This window comes from Exophiala dermatitidis (genome assembly GCF_000230625.1).
Source record: "Exophiala dermatitidis NIH/UT8656 unplaced genomic scaffold supercont1.5, whole genome shotgun sequence".
Lineage (NCBI taxonomy): Eukaryota > Fungi > Ascomycota > Eurotiomycetes > Chaetothyriales > Herpotrichiellaceae > Exophiala > Exophiala dermatitidis.
The window spans coordinates 2149683-2171190 of NW_008751650.1; the positions used below are offsets into that span (position 1 = coordinate 2149683).

The 21508-nt window shown below is 53.0% G+C and overlaps 11 protein-coding genes across 11 annotated transcripts; 6 read left to right on the forward strand and 5 right to left on the reverse strand.

The window, feature by feature from the left end:
* Nucleotides 1–3: 3 nt before the first annotated feature.
* HMPREF1120_06348 (translation initiation factor IF-2) lies at nt 4–5529 on the reverse strand. Its single transcript, XM_009160549.1, has 4 exons — nt 5429–5529; nt 2212–5380; nt 1298–2156; nt 4–1244 (listed from the first exon to the last, which is right to left on the reverse strand). Exons 1-3 carry the CDS (start codon nt 5450–5452, stop codon nt 2002–2004), a joined length of 3348 nt encoding a protein of 1115 aa, XP_009158797.1. The 5' UTR covers nt 5453–5529; the 3' UTR covers nt 4–1244; nt 1298–2001.
* Nucleotides 5530–5857: 328 nt separating this feature from the next.
* HMPREF1120_06349 (MC family mitochondrial carrier protein) lies at nt 5858–6962 on the forward strand (the record flags this gene model as incomplete). The annotated part of the gene is made up of 3 exons (XM_009160550.1): nt 5858–5972; nt 6130–6141; nt 6193–6962. The coding sequence occupies 3 exons, from the start codon at nt 5858–5860 to the stop codon at nt 6960–6962; spliced, it is 897 nt and encodes a 298-aa protein (XP_009158798.1).
* HMPREF1120_06350 (NADH-ubiquinone oxidoreductase 23 kDa subunit, mitochondrial) lies at nt 6058–8190 on the reverse strand. The gene is made up of 2 exons (XM_009160551.1): nt 7750–8190; nt 6058–7680 (listed from the first exon to the last, which is right to left on the reverse strand). The coding sequence occupies exons 1-2, from the start codon at nt 8037–8039 to the stop codon at nt 7284–7286; spliced, it is 687 nt and encodes a 228-aa protein (XP_009158799.1). The 5' UTR covers nt 8040–8190; the 3' UTR covers nt 6058–7283.
* Nucleotides 8191–8424: 234 nt separating this feature from the next.
* HMPREF1120_06351 (NADH dehydrogenase (ubiquinone) 1 alpha/beta subcomplex 1) lies at nt 8425–9025 on the forward strand (the record flags this gene model as incomplete). The annotated part of the gene is made up of 4 exons (XM_009160552.1): nt 8425–8670; nt 8720–8737; nt 8796–8925; nt 8979–9025. The coding sequence occupies exons 1-4, from the start codon at nt 8449–8451 to the stop codon at nt 9023–9025; spliced, it is 417 nt and encodes a 138-aa protein (XP_009158800.1). The 5' UTR covers nt 8425–8448.
* Nucleotides 9026–9050: 25 nt separating this feature from the next.
* On the reverse strand, nt 9051–11143 carry HMPREF1120_06352 (uncharacterized protein). Its single transcript, XM_009160553.1, has one exon. It carries the CDS (start codon nt 10782–10784, stop codon nt 9294–9296), a length of 1491 nt encoding a protein of 496 aa, XP_009158801.1. The 5' UTR covers nt 10785–11143; the 3' UTR covers nt 9051–9293.
* A 413-nt stretch (nt 11144–11556) lies between these two features.
* On the forward strand, nt 11557–12894 carry HMPREF1120_06353 (isovaleryl-CoA dehydrogenase; the record flags this gene model as incomplete). Its single annotated transcript, XM_009160554.1, has 1 exon — nt 11557–12894. The coding sequence occupies one exon, from the start codon at nt 11557–11559 to the stop codon at nt 12892–12894; it is 1338 nt and encodes a 445-aa protein (XP_009158802.1).
* Nucleotides 12895–14005: 1111 nt separating this feature from the next.
* On the forward strand, nt 14006–14599 carry HMPREF1120_06354 (uncharacterized protein; the record flags this gene model as incomplete). Its single annotated transcript, XM_009160555.1, has 1 exon — nt 14006–14599. The coding sequence occupies one exon, from the start codon at nt 14006–14008 to the stop codon at nt 14597–14599; it is 594 nt and encodes a 197-aa protein (XP_009158803.1).
* Nucleotides 14600–15154: 555 nt separating this feature from the next.
* On the reverse strand, nt 15155–16870 carry HMPREF1120_06355 (DnaJ protein, subfamily C, member 2). The gene is made up of 2 exons (XM_009160556.1): nt 16489–16870; nt 15155–16418 (listed from the first exon to the last, which is right to left on the reverse strand). Exons 1-2 carry the CDS (start codon nt 16780–16782, stop codon nt 15366–15368), a joined length of 1347 nt encoding a protein of 448 aa, XP_009158804.1. The 5' UTR covers nt 16783–16870; the 3' UTR covers nt 15155–15365.
* Nucleotides 16871–17189: 319 nt separating this feature from the next.
* Nucleotides 17190–17571, forward strand: HMPREF1120_06356 (uncharacterized protein; the record flags this gene model as incomplete). Its single annotated transcript, XM_009160557.1, has 2 exons — nt 17190–17424; nt 17477–17571. The coding sequence occupies 2 exons, from the start codon at nt 17190–17192 to the stop codon at nt 17569–17571; spliced, it is 330 nt and encodes a 109-aa protein (XP_009158805.1).
* Nucleotides 17459–19236, reverse strand: HMPREF1120_06357 (pre-mRNA-splicing factor slt11). Its single transcript, XM_009160558.1, has one exon. It carries the CDS (start codon nt 18869–18871, stop codon nt 17738–17740), a length of 1134 nt encoding a protein of 377 aa, XP_009158806.1. The 5' UTR covers nt 18872–19236; the 3' UTR covers nt 17459–17737.
* Nucleotides 19237–19584: 348 nt separating this feature from the next.
* On the forward strand, nt 19585–20793 carry HMPREF1120_06358 (sterol 24-C-methyltransferase; the record flags this gene model as incomplete). The annotated part of the gene is made up of 2 exons (XM_009160559.1): nt 19585–19841; nt 19893–20793. 2 exons carry the CDS (start codon nt 19585–19587, stop codon nt 20791–20793), a joined length of 1158 nt encoding a protein of 385 aa, XP_009158807.1.
* Between the last annotated feature and the right edge of the window lie 715 nt (nt 20794–21508).

Sequence of the window (21508 nt, forward strand, 5' to 3'; positions counted from 1 at the left end):
GTTGCCACGTTACAGGATTATTTATCAACACTTGAATCTGTTCTGAACATTAAACTATGGTACAAACACCCCTCAGACCATATGGCGCCAGCAATCTGCAATGGTGTATAGACGTTCTAATATATCACCTTTAAACATTGCGCTACTGGTATTCTACCATTACTTGCGTTGTCCAATCTATCTCAGCATCCATGCAAGCAGCACAATATTATTTGCAGGAAACATCCAAAGTCAACTCTGTTCCACCAGCATTCCCGCATCTCCTATCTAGCAGTCACCGTCGTCGTAACCGTCTCTGTGACAGTGATTCGATCCTGTACTAACCCCGGCGTCACAGGGATCACGGCTACACCACCCGCAGTGGTCGAAGCAGGGGCCGTGGTTGCAGTTATGGCCGAGAGCGACGATGTGGACGCAGAGTCGGGACTTAGAACTGACAAACCCGTTGCACTACTCTGGTTTGACAGAGGTGCCGTTCCAGACAATGAAATGCCAGTTGTCTCGCTGCTAGAGTCCGAAGATAACGATACAGCTTGAACCGTTGTGGTTGCCACCACTTAACTGAAGCCGGCTCGGAAGGGGTCAGTGTTATAAACCCGGCAGTTGGGCCAGTAAAGGTCGGCGCGGCAGTGACAAACACAACAGTAACTGTAGCACTTGGTTGCTGTCCCTGCTGCTGCTGACCTTGCTGACCATTCACAGGCGTGGTTGATGGCTCGACCTCTCTCGTCGCGCTATCTGTAGTTGTAGCTTCAGCAGTCACTTCAGCGGTGACCTGAACAGTCTTGAGTATTGTGGTCTGGATTTGTATTGTGGTTGTCGAGGCTGCCGGTGACTGGAGCTCGGTTTCTGTTTGAGCGGCACCCGAGAGGACTGCTGTCCCCGAGTCCGGTGCTTGCGTAGAATCGGAGCCGGTGTTTTCTCCCGCCCTCGAAGTCACGGACTCTGCGCTTCCATCCGTGTCTGTGGTTGGGGCTGCCACTATTGTAGTGACTGTTGTCGTGGACGGGGAACTTGGAAATGTCAAGAAGCTCAGCAGGCTGGTATTGTCTCCTCCAACGCCGACTGCAGGGACCGATCCGTCCTCCGTCCCTTTTCGTATAGTCGTGCTGGAGGCTTCCACACCCGTAACCAGCAGTGGAGATGCCTGTCTTCTTCTCAGAGGACTGTGCGCTCTAGTGAGATGTTCATTGACCACATAACGCTTTGCCGGGTCGTTCGCATGTCGTATTACATTATCCCGCCTGCCGGCCAGTCAGTTCATGTTCTAGAAAGAGGCATATTGGGCAGCACGCACATATGAATCGGTCCAGCCGATGCCACGCTTGAAAAAATGAGCAAGCACAATGAACCGAGAGTGAGTTGCATATTTACAGCGCTGTATCTTGAAACGACTCTGCTCCGAATGTGCTCCAAGTCATGCAATAGTTGGAAGTTGAGTGAGGGGGGTTCACGCCGGCGCAAGGACGACACTTTTGATACACAAAAACAAGCAGATGATAAAGGAATTTTCTTGAGGAGAGAGTCGACAAGCCAGACCTGACAACTTACAGGACACAGCTCTTGATCATATAGTATGTATGAAATGCATGGCCTCCGTTAGGCAGTTGTCTACCGCCACACAATTCTAAAGCGCCTGAGACATGTTAATTTCCGGCCACTGAAACATATACAGCGACCTGCACTGCTTTTGGGTTTGGACTGCCTCGTCAGAGACACAAAGAAGAGACGCACATGGTTGGCGAGGAGAAACTGAATAGAGACGCGATGTTGGCGCCTGGCCGCGCTGGAGTTTCGTGCCAAGACAGGGTGATTCTCGGACATTGATTGGTTGAGCCACGTCGACACAGGCGAAACCCGCCAGCCTCGTGCTACAGCCTTGTTGTGTAGCCGCCGCCCTCCCTGCTCGTCTCAGCTGGCCAGATCTCTGTCAGTCTCATTCCGCATCAGATCAGGCTGGCGTTCTTTTGCTGAGTTACAGTCCAGAATACCAGCCGGCCACTAATACAAGGTCCTCTTCTCCTTGATCTCTTCAAAGGACTGAATCTGGTCACCGACTTGGAAGTCTTCCCAGTTTTCAAAGCCCATTCCGCACTCCGAGCCCTTGCGCATCTCGGTGACATCTTTTTTGATGTTCTTGAAAGAGCTAAGCATGCCTGTAGTTTAAAGTCAGCCCCGTCTTCATCTGAACATGCCAGAGCATTTTCTTACCGGTGTACACCACTTCGCCGTTTCGCAGGACTCGGATTTTCTCCGATCGGCGTATGGTTCCATTAGTCACTCGACATCCCGCTATCTTGACCGTCGCTTTCTTGACGTGGATATCAAATATCTCACCCACCTCAGCCTCGCCCAACACTCGTTGGGTGACGATTGGAGGCAGTGCATCGCTCATTTTATCCTTGACATCATCCGTGACCTTGTATATAATGTTGTGGTCAAGAATTTGCAGGCGCGCCGCCTCTGCGAGACGCCGTATCGAAGCATCCACCGGCTGGTTGAAAGAGATTGCATACCCGACCTCACCAGTGGCGGCGAGAAGCTTGATATCGGACTCCGTCAGCGATCCCGTGCCGCTATGAATGATGTTCGCCACCACTTCATTGTTGCCAATCGCGCTCACTGCAGCGACAAGAGCCTCAGTACTGCCAGCAACATCAGCTTTGATGACAAAATGAACCTGTTTAGGCCCCGACTGTTCTTTCTCCACCCAGCCCTCGTTGTCCTTAGGTCGTCTGTTGGCTCTCATGGAAAGATATCCTTGTTCCTTTTCCCATTCCAACACCTTTGCCCGGGCTTCTGCATCTTCAGAGCGGACGGTGTTGATGGCAGTCATGTCGTCCACGGCCCGGGCTGCTTCTTCTCTTTCTTGTCGAACTTCTACTGCTTCCTTGGCTCGCGCTTCGTTCTCGGCCTGGAGAACCTCGTCACCAGCCATCGGGTCTCCCGCTCGCCAACCATCAATCTGGACAGGGGTGCCAGGCGGTGCCTCGTCTATCAACTGGCCCGAATCATTCCGTAGGGTACGTACGCGCGCCCAAGTAGTGCCGGCGACAATGAAATCACCGGGTCTCAGGGTTCCTCGGCGTACCAGTACGGTGGCAACCCGACCAGACGGGCCAACTTTGCTTTCAATAATCCAGCCTTCTGCTTGACCATCGGTCTCGGCTCGGAAGTCGGCCACATCGGCCAAGGTCAAGATGGCTTCCTCCAAATCACCCATTCCTTGACCGGTTTTCCCACTCACGGGAATGGCCTGGTATTCGCCGCCGTAGTCCTCGACAACAATATCGTGGCGGGCGAGATCCTGCTTCACACGCTCAATGTTGGCGTCCTCCTTGTCGACTTTGTTGATGGCAACAATGATTTGCACCTTGGACTCGAGCGCGTGCTTGATGGCTTCAACGGTCTGCGCTTTGACACTATCGTCTGCCGCCACTACCAACACGACGATATCTGTAACGTTGGCACCTCGTCGCCGCATCTCTAGGAACGCGGCGTGACCAGGTGTATCAAGGAAGGTGATGTCTCGCTCGGATCCGGGCATCGTAACAGAAAATGCTCCAATGTGCTGCGTAATCCCTCCGTGTTCCGAGGCGACGATGCTTGATCTTCGGAAGTAATCTAAAATCGTGGTCTTGCCGTGATCAACATGGCCCATGATGGTAACGATAGGTGGCCGTGGTGGCAGCAAAGACGGGTCCTCAGGCGGAGGACGCGCGACTATGTCCCGCGACTCATCCACGCTACTGATGATGGGTTCGAAGCCGTAGATCTCGGCGAACATGGCTGATGTTCCAGAGTCCAGGATATGATCGTAGCGAGCACCCTCGAAACCCTCTTCCTCCAACTTGTCGATGAAGTCCTGCAGCTTAACCTTCAAACATTGGGCTAGTTTTTCAACAGTGATGAATTCAGGCAGCCGAATCTCAGGTCTTGCTGGCTGTTTCGGCACCGCCTTAGCTTGCCCTCCCTTCTTCTTTTTGCGTCTCGAACTTGTTTCGTCAAGCAATTCTTCCACCATATCTGGGTCAAAATCAAGCGTGCTTTGCCTTGGTACCCTCTTCGTTCGAACCGGGGAACTAGCCATCTGCGAAGTATGGAAGGGCTCCTCAGTCTCGACATCGTAGACCCTGCCTCTTCTGTTACGTTCTTTCTGCGCCGCGGTCCTGCGCCTGTACCAGTCTTCCTCAGACCCGTCAAGAACTGCAGCATCAACAGTCTCGACAGCTCCATCGTCGGGAATGGCCGGAAATTCTGAGACGCGACCGGTCCGATCTGAATCGGGCCTGCGAGCATCCAGTGGAGTCATTTGAGGTGCCCCTTTCCTACCCCCACGGTCGAAGCCGTTGCGCTGCTGTGAGTCGGGACGAGGTTCTCGGTATTGACGAGGCTCCCGAAAACTAGACCGCGGAATATTCGAATCTCGTGGGACGGACCCTTCGCGGCGTGTTGTGCCGACGGTACGGCCAATTCGAGTATCGGTGGGGACAGTATCGTTCATCGGTCGATTCGCGGGCCGAGTATTATGTGTATTTTGATAACTTCCCGGTTGTCTCCATGACGGCGAGCCAGTTCCAGAAGCTTTTCCATTGGTGTGCCACCCATCTCTCCGTCCATACTCAAACTGTGGCCTCCGCTGGTCGCCAAACCCAGACGTATCCGTAAAACCACCCTCTCTTGCGCCGGAGTCTTGCTGCGTTCGAGGAGCCCGGGGGCTGCTGTACTTGATGATCGGTCCTTCGGAAGTGGGGAGTCGATTTCGATGTCTGAAACTCTGATTTTGCGCGCTTTCTCCCAATGATTCATCAGCACCGTGCCGTGTCCGACCACTTCGAGGAGGCCTTTGTTGGCCGGGAACCGCGGGCTGGTAGGGCGTGAATGGAACATTTGCTTGGTCAAGGATTGTCCTAGAATCAAATCTAGGGCGACTGGGCCCGCTTGTAGACTGATCGCTTGAGCCGGAGGAAAGTGGCGGATCCTGTCTTGCCGGTTCACGAGAGGCGGCGGGGGATGCTGAACTAGACGACAGTGATCTGTGGGAAGTTGGTTGACGATGTGAGTTGTTCTCTTTGTGTACAAGCTCGGCATTTTGTGGGCGTGGGCTCGTGCAGATTGTGCATTCTGCTCTGTGAGATGCGTTCACATGATTGCAACGACATTTCCACCCAAGCAGCTCTCTCTTTGGCACAGGTGCAGGAGTGTGTGCATGAAAGCCGTCCTCCTCCTCTTCTGCACGTGCAGCAGCCGCTCCAGCAGGCCGCCGCGAAGGCGTTGTCGATTTGTAAAGCCGGCGCTGAGGCTGGAGAGCGCCAGTTGCCCGATACTCGAATCCATGTCTTAAGGCGCAAAAGAGGCAGACGTCTTGCCCCTGCAACAGCTGAAATTGTCAGTCTGAATGTATCAAAGTCCAAAGCCAGAGACATACTCTTCTAGTTACAGCCCTCCGCATACTGTCACTTCACCACATCTGTGGTGCTGATGGCGGCTCAATTCTATATTCTCAGAACATCGGGTAGAATTGGGCGGAGCGCAGGGTGTTCATCCTGGCCATGTTCCGGACCTCCTACTTTTTTTCTGCCGGGCGGAGACTACGGTGACGTGTCTTGCCAAGCAGTGCAGCCTCATGTGCTTCTACGGGGACGCAAACAAGCATGGGAATATCCTTCCTAAACAGTCAGCCAATTACTGCCGAGCGGGCTTGCCCGCTATACTTGAAGTCAACAAATTGCGTGCCAGCAAATATTACATTGGACTTATTATTCTCTGTTCCCTTTGACGGGTCGGATATGAAACAAAGCCCGTGACGCCGTCCGTTGATACTCGTCGCGACCAGACGTGGACTCCTTGATCGAAAATGGCCGACAGTATCGAGGCGATCGAGGCCGACCTGGCTGCACAAGGCAGCTGGGCTCGCACCGCAAAAGATTTATTTGCGGGCGCTGCTGGTGGTGTAGCGCAAGTGTTGTTAGGTGAGTACATCGCTGTTATGGCAGCAGGCACTAGAAATTGAAGACACACCTTGTTATTCGAACAAGAAATACCCCATATATGAATGCGCCCCACGGGGTTGATATGCATGAATATTTGTTCTTGTTAAAGTGTGCATAAACTGACTTTAACGTGCAGGCCAGCCATTTGGTAAGCAGTGATATGCCCTGCAATTTACTCTGATGCTCAATGAGGGACCAGACATTGTCAAAGTAAGACTACAAACATCCACAAAACATCCTTCGGCATTGTCATGCGCAAGTTCTATCCTCAAGAACGAAGGCCCATTAGCGTTCTACAAGGGGACGCTTACTCCTCTGATCGGTATTGGCGCCTGTGTATCTGTCCAGTTTGGAGCCTTTCACTACGCGCGCCGTGCCTTTGAGGAACGCAACCTCAAGGCCAACCGTCCTGCCGAGTTATCGTTGGGCCAATATTATCTTTCTGGTGCCTTTGCCGGTCTTACGAACTCTGTGCTGTCAGGGCCTATCGAGCACGTCAGGATTCGTCTGCAAACACAACCTCATGGGGCGAACCGCCTATACAGTGGACCTCTTGACTGCATCAAAAAGCTTTCCGCGCATGAAGGTGTTCTCCGGGGTCTCTACCGAGGCCAGGTCGTCACGCTGTACCGTGAGGCGCAAGCCTACGGTGTCTGGTTCCTGACGTTTGAATACCTCATGGCACAAGACATGAAACGAAACAACGTCAAAAGATCCGATATTTCATCTGCCAAGGTCGCCTTCTATGGAGGATTGGCCGGAGAAGCACTATGGATCGCCAGTTATCCTTTCGATGTGGTCAAGAGTAAGATGCAGAGCGATGGGTTTGGCAAAGACCAGCAGTTCAAGACCATGCGAGATTGTTTCTCACAGACGTGGAAGGCTGAAGGCATGAGAGGGTTCTGGAAAGGCATCTTCCCCACCATGTTCAGGGCTATGCCTGTCAGCGCAGGGACATTCGCTGTGTAAGTTGACAACCTCTGGACGCGGTATAGAAGAATGACGGCTAACGTGGTTCGACAGTGTTGAGTTCACAATGCGCGCATTGGGATAGACAAGTTAGGTCAAAAAACGGAGCGAGTATCGGCTTGTTATATTTGGCCTGGTCCTAAAATACCAGGAGTGTAACCTGTATCAATCAATGCAGCATTCAGCCACGTCGACACAATGTATGCTTGAGCAATTCGCTGATCCATTGATTATCTCCCGCTATGTTCGCTTCTTTCATGCTGTGTCGTGGGATAAACTTGAACCGGGACAAAAATAGTACATTCCCCTTGCAAGACAGTCTTATCTGTAGGGAGCATCTGCCCTTGCAATGGCGGCCAGCTCAGGCTCCCATTTGTCGCCATTGGCGAGTAGCTTTTCCTTGTTGTACAGGAGCTCTTCTCGGTATTCCGTCGCATATTCTGCATTCGGGGTCTCGACAATAGCATCGACCGGGCAGCTCTCCTGGCAAAGCCCGCAGTAGATGCATTTCGTCATATCAATGTCATAACGAGTGGTTCTTCTGGAGCCATCTTCTCGTTCTTCAGCCTCGATGGTGATGGCGAGAGCTGGACAAACAGCTTCACACAGCTTGCAGGCGATACATCTCTCTTCGCCAGTGGGATATCTTCTCAGAGCGTGCTCGCCTCGAAATCGGGGAGAAATGGGTCCCTTCTCGAAAGGATAGTAGATAGTATAACTGTGCGTTCTGCATTAGCAACTCGCTACACCAGACATGAGATTCTCCGTCGGATTCTGGCAGACATACGGTGCTCTGAAGAACTGTTCCAGCACGACATACATGCCGCGGAACATCTCAGTGAGAAGAAAATAGTTGCTTGCTTTGTCCATCACATTTTCGGTTTCATCGAATCTCTTTGGTCGCGGTAATCTGAAGCCTTGCGGAGGAGGGCCCGATGGCAGGGCATTCCGCGGGCTTGAGGTATGAAACGGAGCTGTGGAGCGAAGAAAAGGCGATCGTTCCAGTTGTCGCAATGTTGTCGAGGCTGTTAGCGGCTTCGCCACCAGCCGCGATGCTGGACGAAGAGACGACGCCATCGCCGGTGCGTCTAGGACAGGAGTTGTTCGACGGACGTGGCGAGCGCAGGCAGGTTTCGAGGCAGCGAGGGTGTTGGTTTGGAGATGTTCTACTTGTGCCAGTGCCAGTGCATTAATTGCTCTGTCCGAGAGAATCGAAGTCGTCAGTGCAATTAATGCCGGTGTGATTGGTCGGACAAGTCACGTGCACGCACAAGCTCCGAACAGCCAACAGCTTGCGGCCTTTCAATCTCCATCTTTCGCTCGACTTGCATCTGCTGCTTTGCTTGTTGCACTTCAATTTCGTAGTGAGCAAAAGAGTCCGTTCCCGGCTTGACATCAGAATATTTCAACCACCAGTTGACTCCCCAACACCACGCCAGCTCTTCGCGCCTCACCGAGCCCTCAATCTTCTTCTCTGCGCGTCAAAATGATTCGTGCGGGTGCCCTTCGAGCGCTCTATGCCGCCACAAGGACCCAGGTCCCCCGGCAATTACCTGCCTTCCGAACTCAAATCTCTTCCTCTCTACGACCATCCCGATTCGCGCCCTTGGTGGTCGCTCCCAGCAAAAGATGCTATTCCGCTCCATCTGGTCTGTCGAAAGAAGAGGTGCAAGGGCGGATAATGGACCTGTTGAAGAACTTTGACAAGGTGCGCATGATGACATGTTGTGTTCCGGCTGTTACTAACGATTGCACAGGTGTCCGACCCATCAAAGGTACAACACCATTCAACGAGTCGTCTAATCCCATCTCTTTATTGACAAAAAGGTATAGATCACAGGCACATCGCACTTCCAGAATGACCTGGGCTTGGATAGCTTGGATACCGTCGAGGTCGTGATGGCGATCGAGGAAGAGTTCAGCATCGAGATTCCTGACAAGGAGGCGGATGCCATCCACAGCGGTAAGAATACTCTTTATTAAGACTATCAACGGCATGAATCTGACACCTTACAGTTGACCAAGCTGTCGCATACATCTGCTCGCAGCCGGATGCCCACTGATGGCAATACAAATGGCGAATGGTGTGGGTTGGATGTGGGTTAGGACAGAATCAGACATTGTACATTTTCCTCGCCTGCGGAAATGCACCACCACTGTACTATCAAAACCCAGACATTAGATTGGCTGCAGGATCTCCACGATGGTCATTGGTAAATTGAGTCTCCGGGTTGCCCTGCCCTGTTCTTTTTTCCCCCTTCTCGCGCACATGTTGAAAAGCTATTCACTATCCATGTTTTTCGTCTATGTGCCTGCAAGGCTGCAGAAGTATCATACGGCGCCAGATGTTCTCAACTCCGCCACTTCCGCAGGGCCATAGCCGAGACCCGCCAGAATCTCATCAGTATGTTGGCCCAGCAGCGGCGGCTTGATGCGCACACTCATATCCGCGCCTTCAAATTTGACAGCTGGAGCGATGAGCTTCAACACCCCGTCCCTTGCTGCTTCAAAATCATCGATGTCAATGACCATATCCCGTGCTTTTGCTTGCGGATGCTCCAGGGCGTCTACCACATCATTGATGGCGCCGTAGGGCAGGCCACTCCCCTCCAAAATGGCCAGCCACTCGTCCTTTGTCTTTTCCTTGAACCTTTTCTGCAAAATGGCATTGATCTCGTCTCTATTCTCGACCCGTCCATCATTGGTGCTGAACCGCACATCATCTCCCAATCCATCAATGCCCAAGCGTGCACAAAACCCCTTCCACTGCCGATTATTGTTGGCGGCGACAAAGAACATTTTATTATCTTTGGTCTCAAATCCACCATAGGGCACGAGATTCGGGTGTCCCAACCCGAGTCTCTTGCCCCTCCTTCTTTTACTAGGCCCTTTATCCAGATCGAGATTCAAAGCCGCCAAGCCGACATTGATCAACAGGCTCAGCGCACTCTCGAAGAGACTGGCCTCGATCTTGCAACCCACGCCTGTCCTGTGTCTCTGGTTCAGCGCGGCCAAGATGGCTCCATGGGTATAGAGACCGGTGCAGAGATCCGCGATAGCGACGCCCGGCTTGGTCGGGCCTCCCTCCTCGTCTCCCGTGATGTGCAACAAGCCCGCCTCCGCCAGGGCAATGGCGTCGTAACCCGCGCGATCACGACTCGGTCCGCTGGCGCCGTACCCAGATACACTGGCGTAGATGAGACCCTTGTTGTCTCTTCGTAACTCGTCGTAGCCTAGGCCCAACTGCTCCATTTTGCCGGGCAGGAAATTGTTGACCAGCACATCGCTCCGTCGCGCCAGTGCCTTGACGACCTCTTTCCCACCCGGGGATTTCAAATCCACCGTCATGGACCGTTTGTTTCGGTTCACGGCCGCAAAGTACAGCGACATGGTGGGCTGCCCCTGGTTGCCCGTAGTGCTGGCTCGCCACTTCTGTTGTGTCTCGCCGTGCGTGCGCCATTGGCGCGTCTCGTCGCCCTGGCCGGGCTGCTCGACTTTGATCACGTCTGCGCCGTAGTCGGCCAGAATCTGCGTGCAGAATGGGCCCGCGAGCACTCGTGACAGGTCTAGTACTTTCAACCCACTGAGTGGAAGGTCTTGACTTCCAGTTGCTGTGGTGGCGGCGCCATCGACGTTGGTAGCAGTGGCATTTGCTGTTGATTTTGGGTCATCCGTGGTGGTTGTGGATGAGTGTAGTCGTTGTTGTCGTCCCGTAAGCGACTTATATCGTGCTGACAACTTGACGCCCGGATATACTGTTCCATGTCCCAGGTCACGCCGGGCAAGCCGCGTAAAGAGTGACAGCTCGATTGGACGGGGCATTCTGGCTATGTGGTGGTATGGACATCGAGCACGTCCTTGGACAAATCAATGCAAAGGCTTTGTTTTCTTCTAGCAACAGGATTCCCTGCTATGTACCGCGCTTATAGCCGTTCCACGCACGCACGCCCCTTTCGGTTTCGAGAAGCCGTTGCGTCTGTTGCGACTGGTGGAGCCTTTTTAGGGTCTTAGTTTCGTCCGCCTGTCGTCTTGACAGTGATATACCTAGGTACAAAGGAGTGGGCGGATCTCTTCTCTACTACGCACCCTAAAACGCCGTCTAGTGATCCGCTTGCTCCGACGGTCGGAGTAGAAACCATGCTCTATACCGACATCATCCTCTGGTACTACCTAGGTAGTATGTCGTGTTTCTGATATTTGGAGTCGGTGGGAACCGTTTAAAGCCGACGGCCGACGGCCGACGAGGCTGCGTGCGGGGGAGAGAGTTCGGACCAGAGCCACGGGGAAGGGAGAGTCCACTTACAACTTATTTACAGTAAATAATATTGAAACGGGCCTTGTAGACGACGTGGCCAAACACAAGTAAAATACCCAAGGTTAGTGTGTCACAGCTTCAGTGAGGTGCTTGAGTATTCGACTTTCGCGGCGATCTAGGTTCTCTGCAAGCCTGGCCTCTGGATCTCCTCGACCCGTCCGCTCGGCACAGAGCCTTTGGAAATATCACAGGGCAATCACCTACAAAGTCAGGACAGGTGAGCAGCTATAGCCTACCGAGAGGGCAGCAGTCTCGAAGTCAGGTCGCCGGCGGAGGATGATGGCGTCAACGGCCCGAACGGCAGGGCTCCTCCTCTGCCGACTTGCACGACCCAGAACAGTGAAGATCAAGCCTAGAAGGACGGACAACCCGGGCGCTCTACTGCCGACTGTATCATCATTCTCAACGTCTCAATCTACTCCCGCACGCGGGACAGAGTACTTACAACTGCACGACCCTGATCTGACCGAGTCACAACGCACCGTGCGCGAAGCGATCAGCAAGGTATGTGCCAAGTTCGACGACGCCTACTGGCTCAATGCGGACAAGGAGCACCGGTTTCCAGTCGAGTTCCATCAAGCAGTTGCGAAAGATGGCTGGCTGGGAATCTGTATGCCGGCCGCGTACGGCGGGAGCGAGCTAGGCATTGCCGAGGCGGCGGTCATGGTGCAGACCATCGCGGAGAGCGGAGCGGCGTACGCGGGAGCGAGCGCCGTTCACATGAACATCTTTGGACTCGAGCCCGTGCGCAAGTTCGGGACAGAGGAGCAGAAGCAGAGGATGCTCGTGCCGCTGATTGCCGGCAAGGAGAGGGCATGCTTTGGCGTTACGGAGCCCAACACCGGCTTGGACACTCTCCGACTGCAGTCTCGAGCGGTCAAGGACGGTGATCACTATGTGCTCAGCGGGCAAAAGATCTGGATCTCCACGGCCCAGGTGGCGGAGAAGATCTTGATTTTGGTGCGGACGACACCGCTGGAGCAAGTTAAGAAACCCAGCCAGGGGCTGAGTTTGTTCTATACAGATCTCGACCGTACACAGGTCGAGGTCACCGAGATTCCAAAAATGGGTCGGGCAGCCGTGGACTCGAACACCCTGTTCTTCGACGGTTGGCGGGTTCCCAAAGAAGATCTGATCGGGGAGGAAAACAACGGGTTCAAAATGATCATGCATGGCATGAATGCAGAGCGGATCTTGATCGCCGCCGAAGCGCTGGGGATTGGATTCGCAGCCTTGCGACGGGCTGCTTTGTACGCCAACGATCGCAAGGTGTTTGGTCGACCTATAGGCCAGAATCAGGCCATTCAACATCCGTTGGCCGATAGCTGGATGCAACTGGAAGCAGCGCGCCTGGTCATCTATCAAGCTGCCAGACTATATGATGCAGGGTACGAAACGGGCGAGTACGCCAATGCCGCCAAGTATCTGGCTGCCGAGGCCGCCTTCCAGGCCTGTGAGAGAGCTGTTATGACGCATGGCGGCATGGGGTATGCTAAAGAATATCATGTCGAGAGGTATCTGCGCGAGATCATGATCCCCAGGATTGCTCCTGTCAGTCGCGAAATGATCCGAAATTACATTGGGGAAAGAGTCCTCGGGTTGCCCAGGTCATACTGAGTGAGATATGGCGATGGAAGACACCTTGGACCCACAGATTTGGGCTCTGTTCATCGGTGGAGGGCGGCTTTTCGCGCAAACCGCTGATCATGGATCACATGGCTAGGCACAGAAGAGTTTGGAAAGCCGACCTTTGACTGTAAATTAGAAGTAAAAGGCGTCAGCAGCATAGAGGCAACTTGAATGTACAACACCTCTGCATGGTTGTTCCGATCGATGACATACCCCCATGACCAAGGGGAAATAGTTCAGTGGGATATTGATGACAGATGGACGACTCTCGGCGTGAAGGGGCTGCCAACGCGAGTCAGTAAACCGTATTAGGCGGACGGTTGGCCGAGGACAGACAAACTTGGTCTGAGCATTGTAGGAGATCCGAGCTTGCAATCGCACATACGATGTGAAGAGACCTGCAGTTCGGTTAACAGAGATGCAAACGCTGCTAAGGTGCAAGCCACCAGGTAGATACATTGTACACAGTCATGAGCAGTGTACAACATGGTAGTATTACATCGTATACCGTTCGGCGTGTTGCTGGATGCACAGCCTCATCCAGCCTTGCGAAAACCGGTGCTGCGCCTCACTGCGCCACATACGATCATCATCACCTCCGGCCTCGCTTACCAGACGGACACAATCATCTGCCTCCCTGGTCGGTACATACGTTGTGCGCGGGTTTTGGTCCCAAACCATCCTCTGTCGTGCCCCGGATCGCCTCTCTATACACTAAACCCGAGCGTTTTGGCTCGCTTACGCACACGGCATCAGGAAACATTCTAGAATGTCCACTCGAAGCTCCAGTATCTGGATCTCTGCCTGCCCAATTGTGCCAGTGTATGGCCACGCATCATGAATGGCGGAAACACACAACGCCTTCGTCAGGCCGACGCGGCGTGCAGTGGTACGTATCTCAAGGTGCCCTCAGCCTCAATCGGTCGGTGAGTGCGTAGTATATATATACCTACTTTCTCTTCCTCCTCCAGATTCACTCCTATCTGTTTCCTGCACACTACCGCACACCGCGTTATATACTACAGCATATACAAGACCAACTTAAGATCACAACAACCTTCTCTTGCCTCACAACAAACTACCGCCACACCAGCCCAAAATGTCAGGCACCGCATACGACTACTATCCCTATTCCCAGCAATATCAAAACTACACCCCACCTACTACCAGCGAATATTCCAGCCAGGGCTTCGCTCAACCGTATCACCATCAACCGCCTCAGTACGACCAGCAGCAGCAGCAGCAGCGATACTACGCCAACACACCGGCCTCTCAGCAGCCTCCCTACTCATCATACTCTGACCCACACGCTGACTCTGCATCATCATCATACTACAACGGAACCGGAGCTGGTGACAACCCTCAGTACTACCAAGGAACTGGACCTGCACCTGCAGCCGAAACCGACCGCGGCTTACTGGGCGCCTTGGGCGGTGGCGCCGCAGGAGCTTGGGGTGGCCATAAAGCCGGCCACGGCGTGCTGGGTGCGCTAGGCGGAGCGATCGTGGGCTCCCTGACGGAAGATTACGCCAAGAAACACGGCAAGAAATCGTCGAAACCGCATAACAAGCACCAGAATCAGCATCAGAATGCCGCTTACGGATATGGGGGCGGCGCTTCGACCGCGGGCGCCGGTGCGGGCGGCCATGGTCTAAGTGGTATGGCGAGCAGCTTTTTCAGCCATAAGAGATAGCCAACCACCGGGCTCATGGATGGTTGCATCGACCACCCCAGTTTGAGAAGGGCTTCTGGCAAATTTCAAGCAGCCCTTTGTGTTTTCTGGTTGAAAGTCACTTGGTGGCGTGGCAAGGCAAGGCAAGGCGTTTGGTGGATCGGGCTCGTTGCGGCGTTATCCATTATCGGGTCTGGGGGAGCGACGTAACAGTCATTGCGCACTTGATTTTCTCGGAACCATACTCAATAGCGTTTTCGAAATTCCTGGTCTGATACGCGTTTCAATTGGAGAGTCCGGCGTTTTTTTTGAGTGAGAGGTAAAGGGATGGCAATGATATTTGACAGTATCAAGTTATGGATGCCATTTGTTCGGCTTCTGTCCGTTACAGAGCTGGAGTTTACAATAGTACTGAACTGAAAATACTATCGCGACCAACATACGTTATTACAAGACTCCCTTTTTCCCTCCACCTGTGAGTTACCTATAGTGATTGTAGGGTACGGCAAATTGGTCTACCTATACCTCTCAAGCCGCTGCGACGGGTACTGGGAACGATTTACTCCTCAAAGGCCATGGGTTACGAGGTTGTATTATCTACACGTCTATTCCATTTGTTTTTGGGATAGGCATAGGGACTAAAACGCGTAAATTGTCATGGATGAGAACCATGCTGACTAGTGGAAATCGATTCTTTCAGCTCATTATTGTCGCTGCAGCCAATGTTTTCGTTTCTATACTGAACCGTACCCAAGAATAATGGAATACGGAGAGTCAGACCGTTGCTTCATTTGAGCACCTTCAAATCGCTCTCCTTCAGTTTACCGGCGCCGACTAAGGCTCCAGTGGCCGCACTGAATGCCGCCTTCACCTTTCCGGCGTCCTTGCCAGCCACATTGAGTTTGGAGACAAGATCGGCCAACTCGTCAGCGTCGACGTTGCCGAGGAGCTTGTCGACATCGTTGAGAACATCATCAATCTGTTGAGGGCTGGCGTCACCACCTTCGGCGAAGTAGTTGACATCCTTGACGCTACCCTTAACGACACGCTTGTTCTTCTTGACGGCATTCTTTGCCGCCTCCTTAGCCTTCTTGTTCTGCTCCTTCTCAGCCTTCAGCCTCTCCTCCTCTTCCTTCTTCTTGCGCTCCTCTTCCTCCTTGGCCTTGGCCTTTTCCTCAGCCTCGCGCTTGGCAGCAGCTTCTTTTTCGAGCCTGCGTTTGTTCTTATCGGCGTTGGCCTGCTGGCGGAACTTCTTGATCCGCTCATCGTAGCTCAAGCAGTCGTCAACCAGCTTGCGCAGTCGCGCGATGTCCTCATTCTTGCGCTTGCGACGAGCATTGGCGTTCTTCTTCTCAATGTGACGCTTGTGGTCACGTCCTTCATTGTCGTCGGGAACATCTTCGTCCAGGTACTCGAATGTCCGCCACGAGTCGAAGTTGTACCAGAAATCGTAGAACTGCTCAACCTCTTCCTTGGTGCTGTTCTCGTCGCCGAGCTTGGGCACCGGCTGCACTTTGCTGAAACGTGCTTCGCTCTCGAAGACGGCGTTCCACTTCTTGTAGAAGGCACCAGGCTTCTGCATTTCTTTCTTGCTCGGAGGGGGCACATCCGCGGCTTCATCGACGGAATCGAATTGTCGTCGCTTGACCGGGTCCATCAGAATTTCGTAGGCACGCTGAATGCACTTGAAGAAGGAATCGTTCTCGTCATCTTGGCCAGCTGCAGCCTTCTTGTCAGGATGGTGCCTGAGGACCTTCTTTCGGTGAGCCTTCTTGATTTGCTCTTCGGTGGCTTTGTAGCGGTATTTGGAAAGTCCGAGAACGGCGTAGTGATCTTGCCCCTGTACACACAAAACATTTAGCACCAGCAACTTACGGCGATGGGGTAGGCCACATAGTGGAAATACTCACCCTCCAGTCTTTGGCGTCACGGGTCAGCATCAAGGGGTCCTCGGGTTCACTAATCTCGCCATCGTCCTCGTCTTCCGACTTTTTGACTTTGGACAAAGCCTGTATACGGTCGTCCTCGGAGAAGGTACGGCCATGGCGCTTGCGGCGGGCATAAGCAAGGAACTGGGCACCAAATGGCTCGATTTTGCGCATCACAGGAGGCGACAACTTTCCCAGGGTTCGGAAGTTGGGGGTTGCATCACTGTCGCCCTTCCACTCCGCGGACGGAGGAGGAATAGTTTCAACTCCAGCCATGTTGTGAGTGAGAGCCGGTAGGTCGAGGATGTGACAACGAATAGTCTGCTTCGATATGCTCAAGTGATCAGTGGAATCTTTAGAGAAAAATAATTTCTAGAAACGATGCCGGAAAAACTGCCATTCTTGTCCAGGTAGAGCGCGCTTAATCGAATTCTAGTGGCTGTCGTTGACTCGCTTCACCTCCCCGAACTAGCTCAAGGTCGATTTGGCTGTGGACAATGTGATGTCGTCGCTGTGACTTGCGGACCACTCTCTTGTACATCCCACGATCTCTCGATATATTTGATAGAAGTCAGCAGAAACCCCGGAGACTTTTGTTATCAGTCGCCTCGGACTGGTTCGGATTACCCAGCGGTTTCACCCACCCTACTCAACCGCACGCTCGGCGGCATATTTCAAAACAAATGGCGTTGGCCGCATACAGGCATCTCCTACGAGCGATCCGCATTGCCTTCCAAGGCGACGACCACCTACTACATGCTGCAAGAACTCAAGCGCGAATCGGCTTCGAGGCCTCCAGCTCCTTAGACCCGTCTTCCGAAGAAGCTGTGAAGGGCATCGAGCATGCTGAGGGTGTGGCATCAATATTACGACACAATATCGTGCAGGGAAAGCACGAGGACGGTTCCGATGTGATACGTGAGTCAAAAGTCAAGACTCTCGAGTGAACAGTTTGCTTACTCGGCGCCAGGATTAAACATTCACAAGGACATCGAGCGAGGCGACAACGACACGGTAAAGAATCCGCTCGCTCCAGGAGGCAAGGTCAAAGTTGGAGGATTATAATATGAACAAGCACAAAAACGGCGTACTCATATGGTTTCCTTTTCTTCGTTGAAATAACATGATACCCAGTGGTGCCAGTCGAGGCCTTTCTTAACCCAGCAGCGTGCTTCCATAACGCCATGCTCAGAATGTACCAGAACTCTCAATGATTCAATCCACCCCCCATTCAATCTCCAGCCAGACTGGCATAAGTTACCTCGCCTTGACCTGGTGGAGGTGCGACGGTTATATTCGCAGTCTCTTCGCCGTCATTCCCTTCAGGTTGGGCTTGGTCATCACCAGCGGTTATGGCTCGATTTCCAGGCTGTGCCCCTTTGGCCGTGGTCGCAGTTTGTCTTCCTTCTCGCGCCCATTCCAATCTTTGTTCACGATCCGTATTGTCCAGTGGCCTTGGTTTACCCCATCTCACACGTAATGGACAACCTTGAATTATAGCTTTCCCTTGGCAGTGTGCAGCAGCCGCTTCGGCTCCCTCTCTGGTAGCATAGTTGATGAAGGCACAATGAGCTCGATGCGAGCAGACAATGGAACGGATTTGGCCGAATGGGGAAAAAAAGGTCCGAATGGCATGCTCGGGCAAATCGTCCTCGACACCAGTAACAAACAATGACATGATCTTGGGGTCGGCAGGCGGGAGGTAGTCTTCGGGTTGTGGGGGTCTTGCTGCATTTGGGACCGCTCTTGCAGCACCAGGTCCGGCTCGCGCGCCTCGTTGTTGATTACCTGCCAGTGACTTTCGGGTGTCTGACGTTCTTACAGGACCGGGTCCATATCCGCTCTGTTTCTGCTCTGCAGGCTTATCCGAAGCCTCTGCTTCGAGACGTCGCTGTTTCTTGTAGTACGGTTCGCTGTTCGCTAACCTTCTCAGCAAATCTCTTGCCTTTTCATCCGTCTTCTCGTATGCTTCCACAGCGCCTCGACCCTCTTCAAGTTCTTTTTCGTGCTCTTGCGCATAGTACTCTCGGTTGATGGTTGACTGCGGACCAGGGGCCACCATTTTGAGCGCGGCATCTCGGACCGTGATGGGTAGTCCAAAAGACAAGTCGAGCATACAACACTGACAACAATTCTTTAATCGCGCGCAAGTCAGACATATGTTTGTTCTTTTCGTCCTGGCCGTGCGGTCGGCTTTCCAGCGAAACACAGTAAACGGTCTCGTGCAAATCTTGCATTCGGCGCCATAATCTTCCTTTAGCATTTGAACATAGGGATTGTCTGGTAGGCAGTTTTCGCAGCTCGAGGGAAAGTCCGTGGTTTCCCAACCAGAACGGTTAAGATCTTGTTTGATCTGTGGAGGCATGATGGTCACGGCTTGGAGAACAAAGCTTTGATGAAGGAGGCCGTGCCAGTCAAATCAAGTATATGAAAGGCAACTTCGCGCAAAGCCGTCGTCGCTGGAAGTGTGTCGATTCTGCCTGACAAATGTAGACGGATTCGAAAGCAGTGGGCTGGCCAACCACTGCATGTCACGTTCAGCTTTTCGCCGCCGACGTCTGGAGTCGGAGAGAAGGCGGGAGGAGCGGCGCACGTGATTTCGTTCCAGCTAAAATCACGTGAAAGGGTGCAGTAATGTTCCAGACACGCCAGCCGGCGTTCGCGGCTTCCCGTGATAAACTAGTGGCGGTGCAGCTGCAATAATCCAAATGCTGGCTACACAGATTTGCGATGCGATGGGGGTGCCCCTGCCAAGAGGTTCTCGCTACTACCTAGGTACAATGTGATTGGGCAGCAGCAAGATAGGCTTTCTCCACCTGCTGGTCGTCACGTCGCACCGCATTGGACGTTCCTCGTTTCCCGAGTCTCGCCATAATTTTTGGGCAGTCTCCGGTCTTTTTGATGCGTCCCCATCTCGAAGTCCCTTTCTCTCCGTTCATACTGCTCGTTGACATCTGGGTTGTTTTTGACTGCTTGTCACTCGTTCGTGAGACTCCGACTTGACTTGACTTTGCATTGCGACGTGCTTCGAAACTCTCTTGCCCAGTCCTGTCATTCAGACACTTCGTGGCCGCTAACATGGCCCCTTCCGCCACTTCTCCTGTCCCTACCCTCGAAGCCGAGGACCATGCCCGTGATGCTGCCTTTAACAAAGCTCTTCACGGCAAGTCCGCCGGTGCACGAGGAGGCTTGATGGCTCTGAGGGCCAAAGATGACAAGGCGCAAAAAGTTGCAGTTGACGAATACTTCAAACACTGGGACAACAAGGCCGCCGCCACTGAGACCGAGGAGGATCGCCAGGCACGACGAGCTGAATATGCTACTTTGACTCGACAGTAAGTCCGCTACTTCGGCCTTTGACTATGAAATACCTAACTGTTCACCAGCTACTACAACCTGGCCACCGACCTCTACGAATATGGCTGGGGCACTTCCTTTCACTTCTGTCGCTTCGCCATCGGTGAATCTTTCCACAAGGCGATTGCCCGTCATGAACATTACTTGGCCTACAAGATGAACATGCAAGAGAACTCTCGGGTGCTAGATGTTGGTTGTGGTGTCGGCGGGCCCGCCAGGGAAATGATCCGGTTCACTGGCGCCCATGTCACAGGGTTGAACAACAATGACTACCAAATCGAGCGGTCAATTCATTATGCTGAGAAGGAGGGTCTTGCCGACAAGTGGAGCGTGGTCAAGGGCGATTTCATGCAAATGTCTTTCCCCGAGAACAGTTTCGATGCTGCCTACGCCATTGAGGCCACTGTCCACGCCCCCAGTCTGCAAGGTGTTTATGAGCAGATTTTCCGCGTCTTGAAGCCTGGAGGTGTCTTTGGCGTCTACGAGTGGCTGATGACCGACAAGTACGACAATGACAATCCACGTCATCGTGAGATCCGTCTAGGAATCGAACAAGGGGATGGAATCTCCAACATGGTCAAGGTTTCCGAGGGTTTGGCCGCTATCAAGGCAGCTGGCTTCGAGCTGGAGTACCACGAGGATCTCGCAGACCGGCCAGACCCTATTCCGTGGTATTACCCTCTTGCAGGAGATTTCCGTTACCTGGGCAGCGTCGGCGACCTCTTCACCATCAGCCGAATGACCTGGTGGGGACGAGGACTGGTCCACAAATTCCTTGGCTTGGGAGAGAAGCTGAAGGTGGTCCCTCAAGGCACTCAGAAGACCGCCAACAGTTTGGCATACGCAGCAGACTGCTTGGTTGCTGGTGGAAAGGAGAAGCTGTTCACTCCGATGTATTTGATTGTCGCACGCAAGCCCGCCACGTCTTGAGCAGGGCCAGAACGGGAAGGAAACAACAGGCGTTAAATGGAGCGGAAGGTTGTGGATTGATGCGCGGCACGTGGCCGAACGCTAATAGACATTTCAAGCGGCTCTTTGGCTTTTTCTAAGGAATAAGATATTCAGTTTTCCGAGCACTCAAATGGATCACTAATGAGTAGCATTTCCGATCATAAGATCCTTCGACTGCTGTGGGAAGCATAACCGTGTAAAATGGTTGATGTATGCATTGACATGATGCGCAGACATGACCATCGCAGAAGTATATGTCGAAACATAATCCACGTAGAAGTTCAAACATACAGTGGAGGAGGGGACTGAGAGCCTGAGGTGTTACGGACGAAGAGGTAACGTGGGACAAGGCTCTCTGAAGCCTGAGCCACCAGCCGTGTTTCCACACCGACGCCATCGTACGAGAGAAGCTGAATGGAACGTGCAACTCCAGCTCACTTATTCAATTTCGTGCAGCCACAACCAACTTGAAGCTGAGGCGATATGGTTACTATTTTGGTAGCACCTCAAATTCCCGCCCAGCACTAGGTACTACCACTGTAGTTGTACTGTGTACGTACTGTCAACCCTACGAGTGGTACATTCTTCAAACGTGCAAAGGTGATAGGTGTTCTTCGCGTAAAAGCAGGGCCTAATGCCAATTGTACATTAGGCGATGTGGGTATGGGCACCAATACTACTACAACTCACTGTA

What these genes read in the sequence shown, in the direction of transcription:
- HMPREF1120_06352 (XM_009160553.1), bottom strand. Translation starts at nt 10,784, where the DNA reads ATGCCCCGTCCAATCGAGCTGTCACTCTTTACGCGGCTTGCCCGGCGT.
- HMPREF1120_06355 (XM_009160556.1), bottom strand. Translation starts at nt 16,782, where the DNA reads ATGGCTGGAGTTGAAACTATTCCTCCTCCGTCCGCGGAGTGGAAGGGC. An exon ending in GTGACGCCAAAGACTGGAGG is followed by an intron (nt 16,419 to 16,488) that starts GTGAGTATTTCC and finishes TTGTGTGTACAG; the next exon opens with GGGCAAGATCACTACGCCGT.
- HMPREF1120_06350 (XM_009160551.1), bottom strand. Translation starts at nt 8,039, where the DNA reads ATGGCGTCGTCTCTTCGTCCAGCATCGCGGCTGGTGGCGAAGCCGCTA. An exon ending in GAACAGTTCTTCAGAGCACC is followed by an intron (nt 7,681 to 7,749) that starts GTATGTCTGCCA and finishes CAGAACGCACAG; the next exon opens with TTATACTATCTACTATCCTT.
- HMPREF1120_06357 (XM_009160558.1), bottom strand. Translation starts at nt 18,871, where the DNA reads ATGCCTCCACAGATCAAACAAGATCTTAACCGTTCTGGTTGGGAAACC.
- HMPREF1120_06348 (XM_009160549.1), bottom strand. Translation starts at nt 5,452, where the DNA reads ATGCGGAGGGCTGTAACTAGAAGA. An exon ending in GGAGGGCTGTAACTAGAAGA is followed by an intron (nt 5,381 to 5,428) that starts GTATGTCTCTGG and finishes TGACAATTTCAG; the next exon opens with CTGTTGCAGGGGCAAGACGT. An exon ending in CGGCGAAGTGGTGTACACCG is followed by an intron (nt 2,157 to 2,211) that starts GTAAGAAAATGC and finishes TTTAAACTACAG; the next exon opens with GCATGCTTAGCTCTTTCAAG.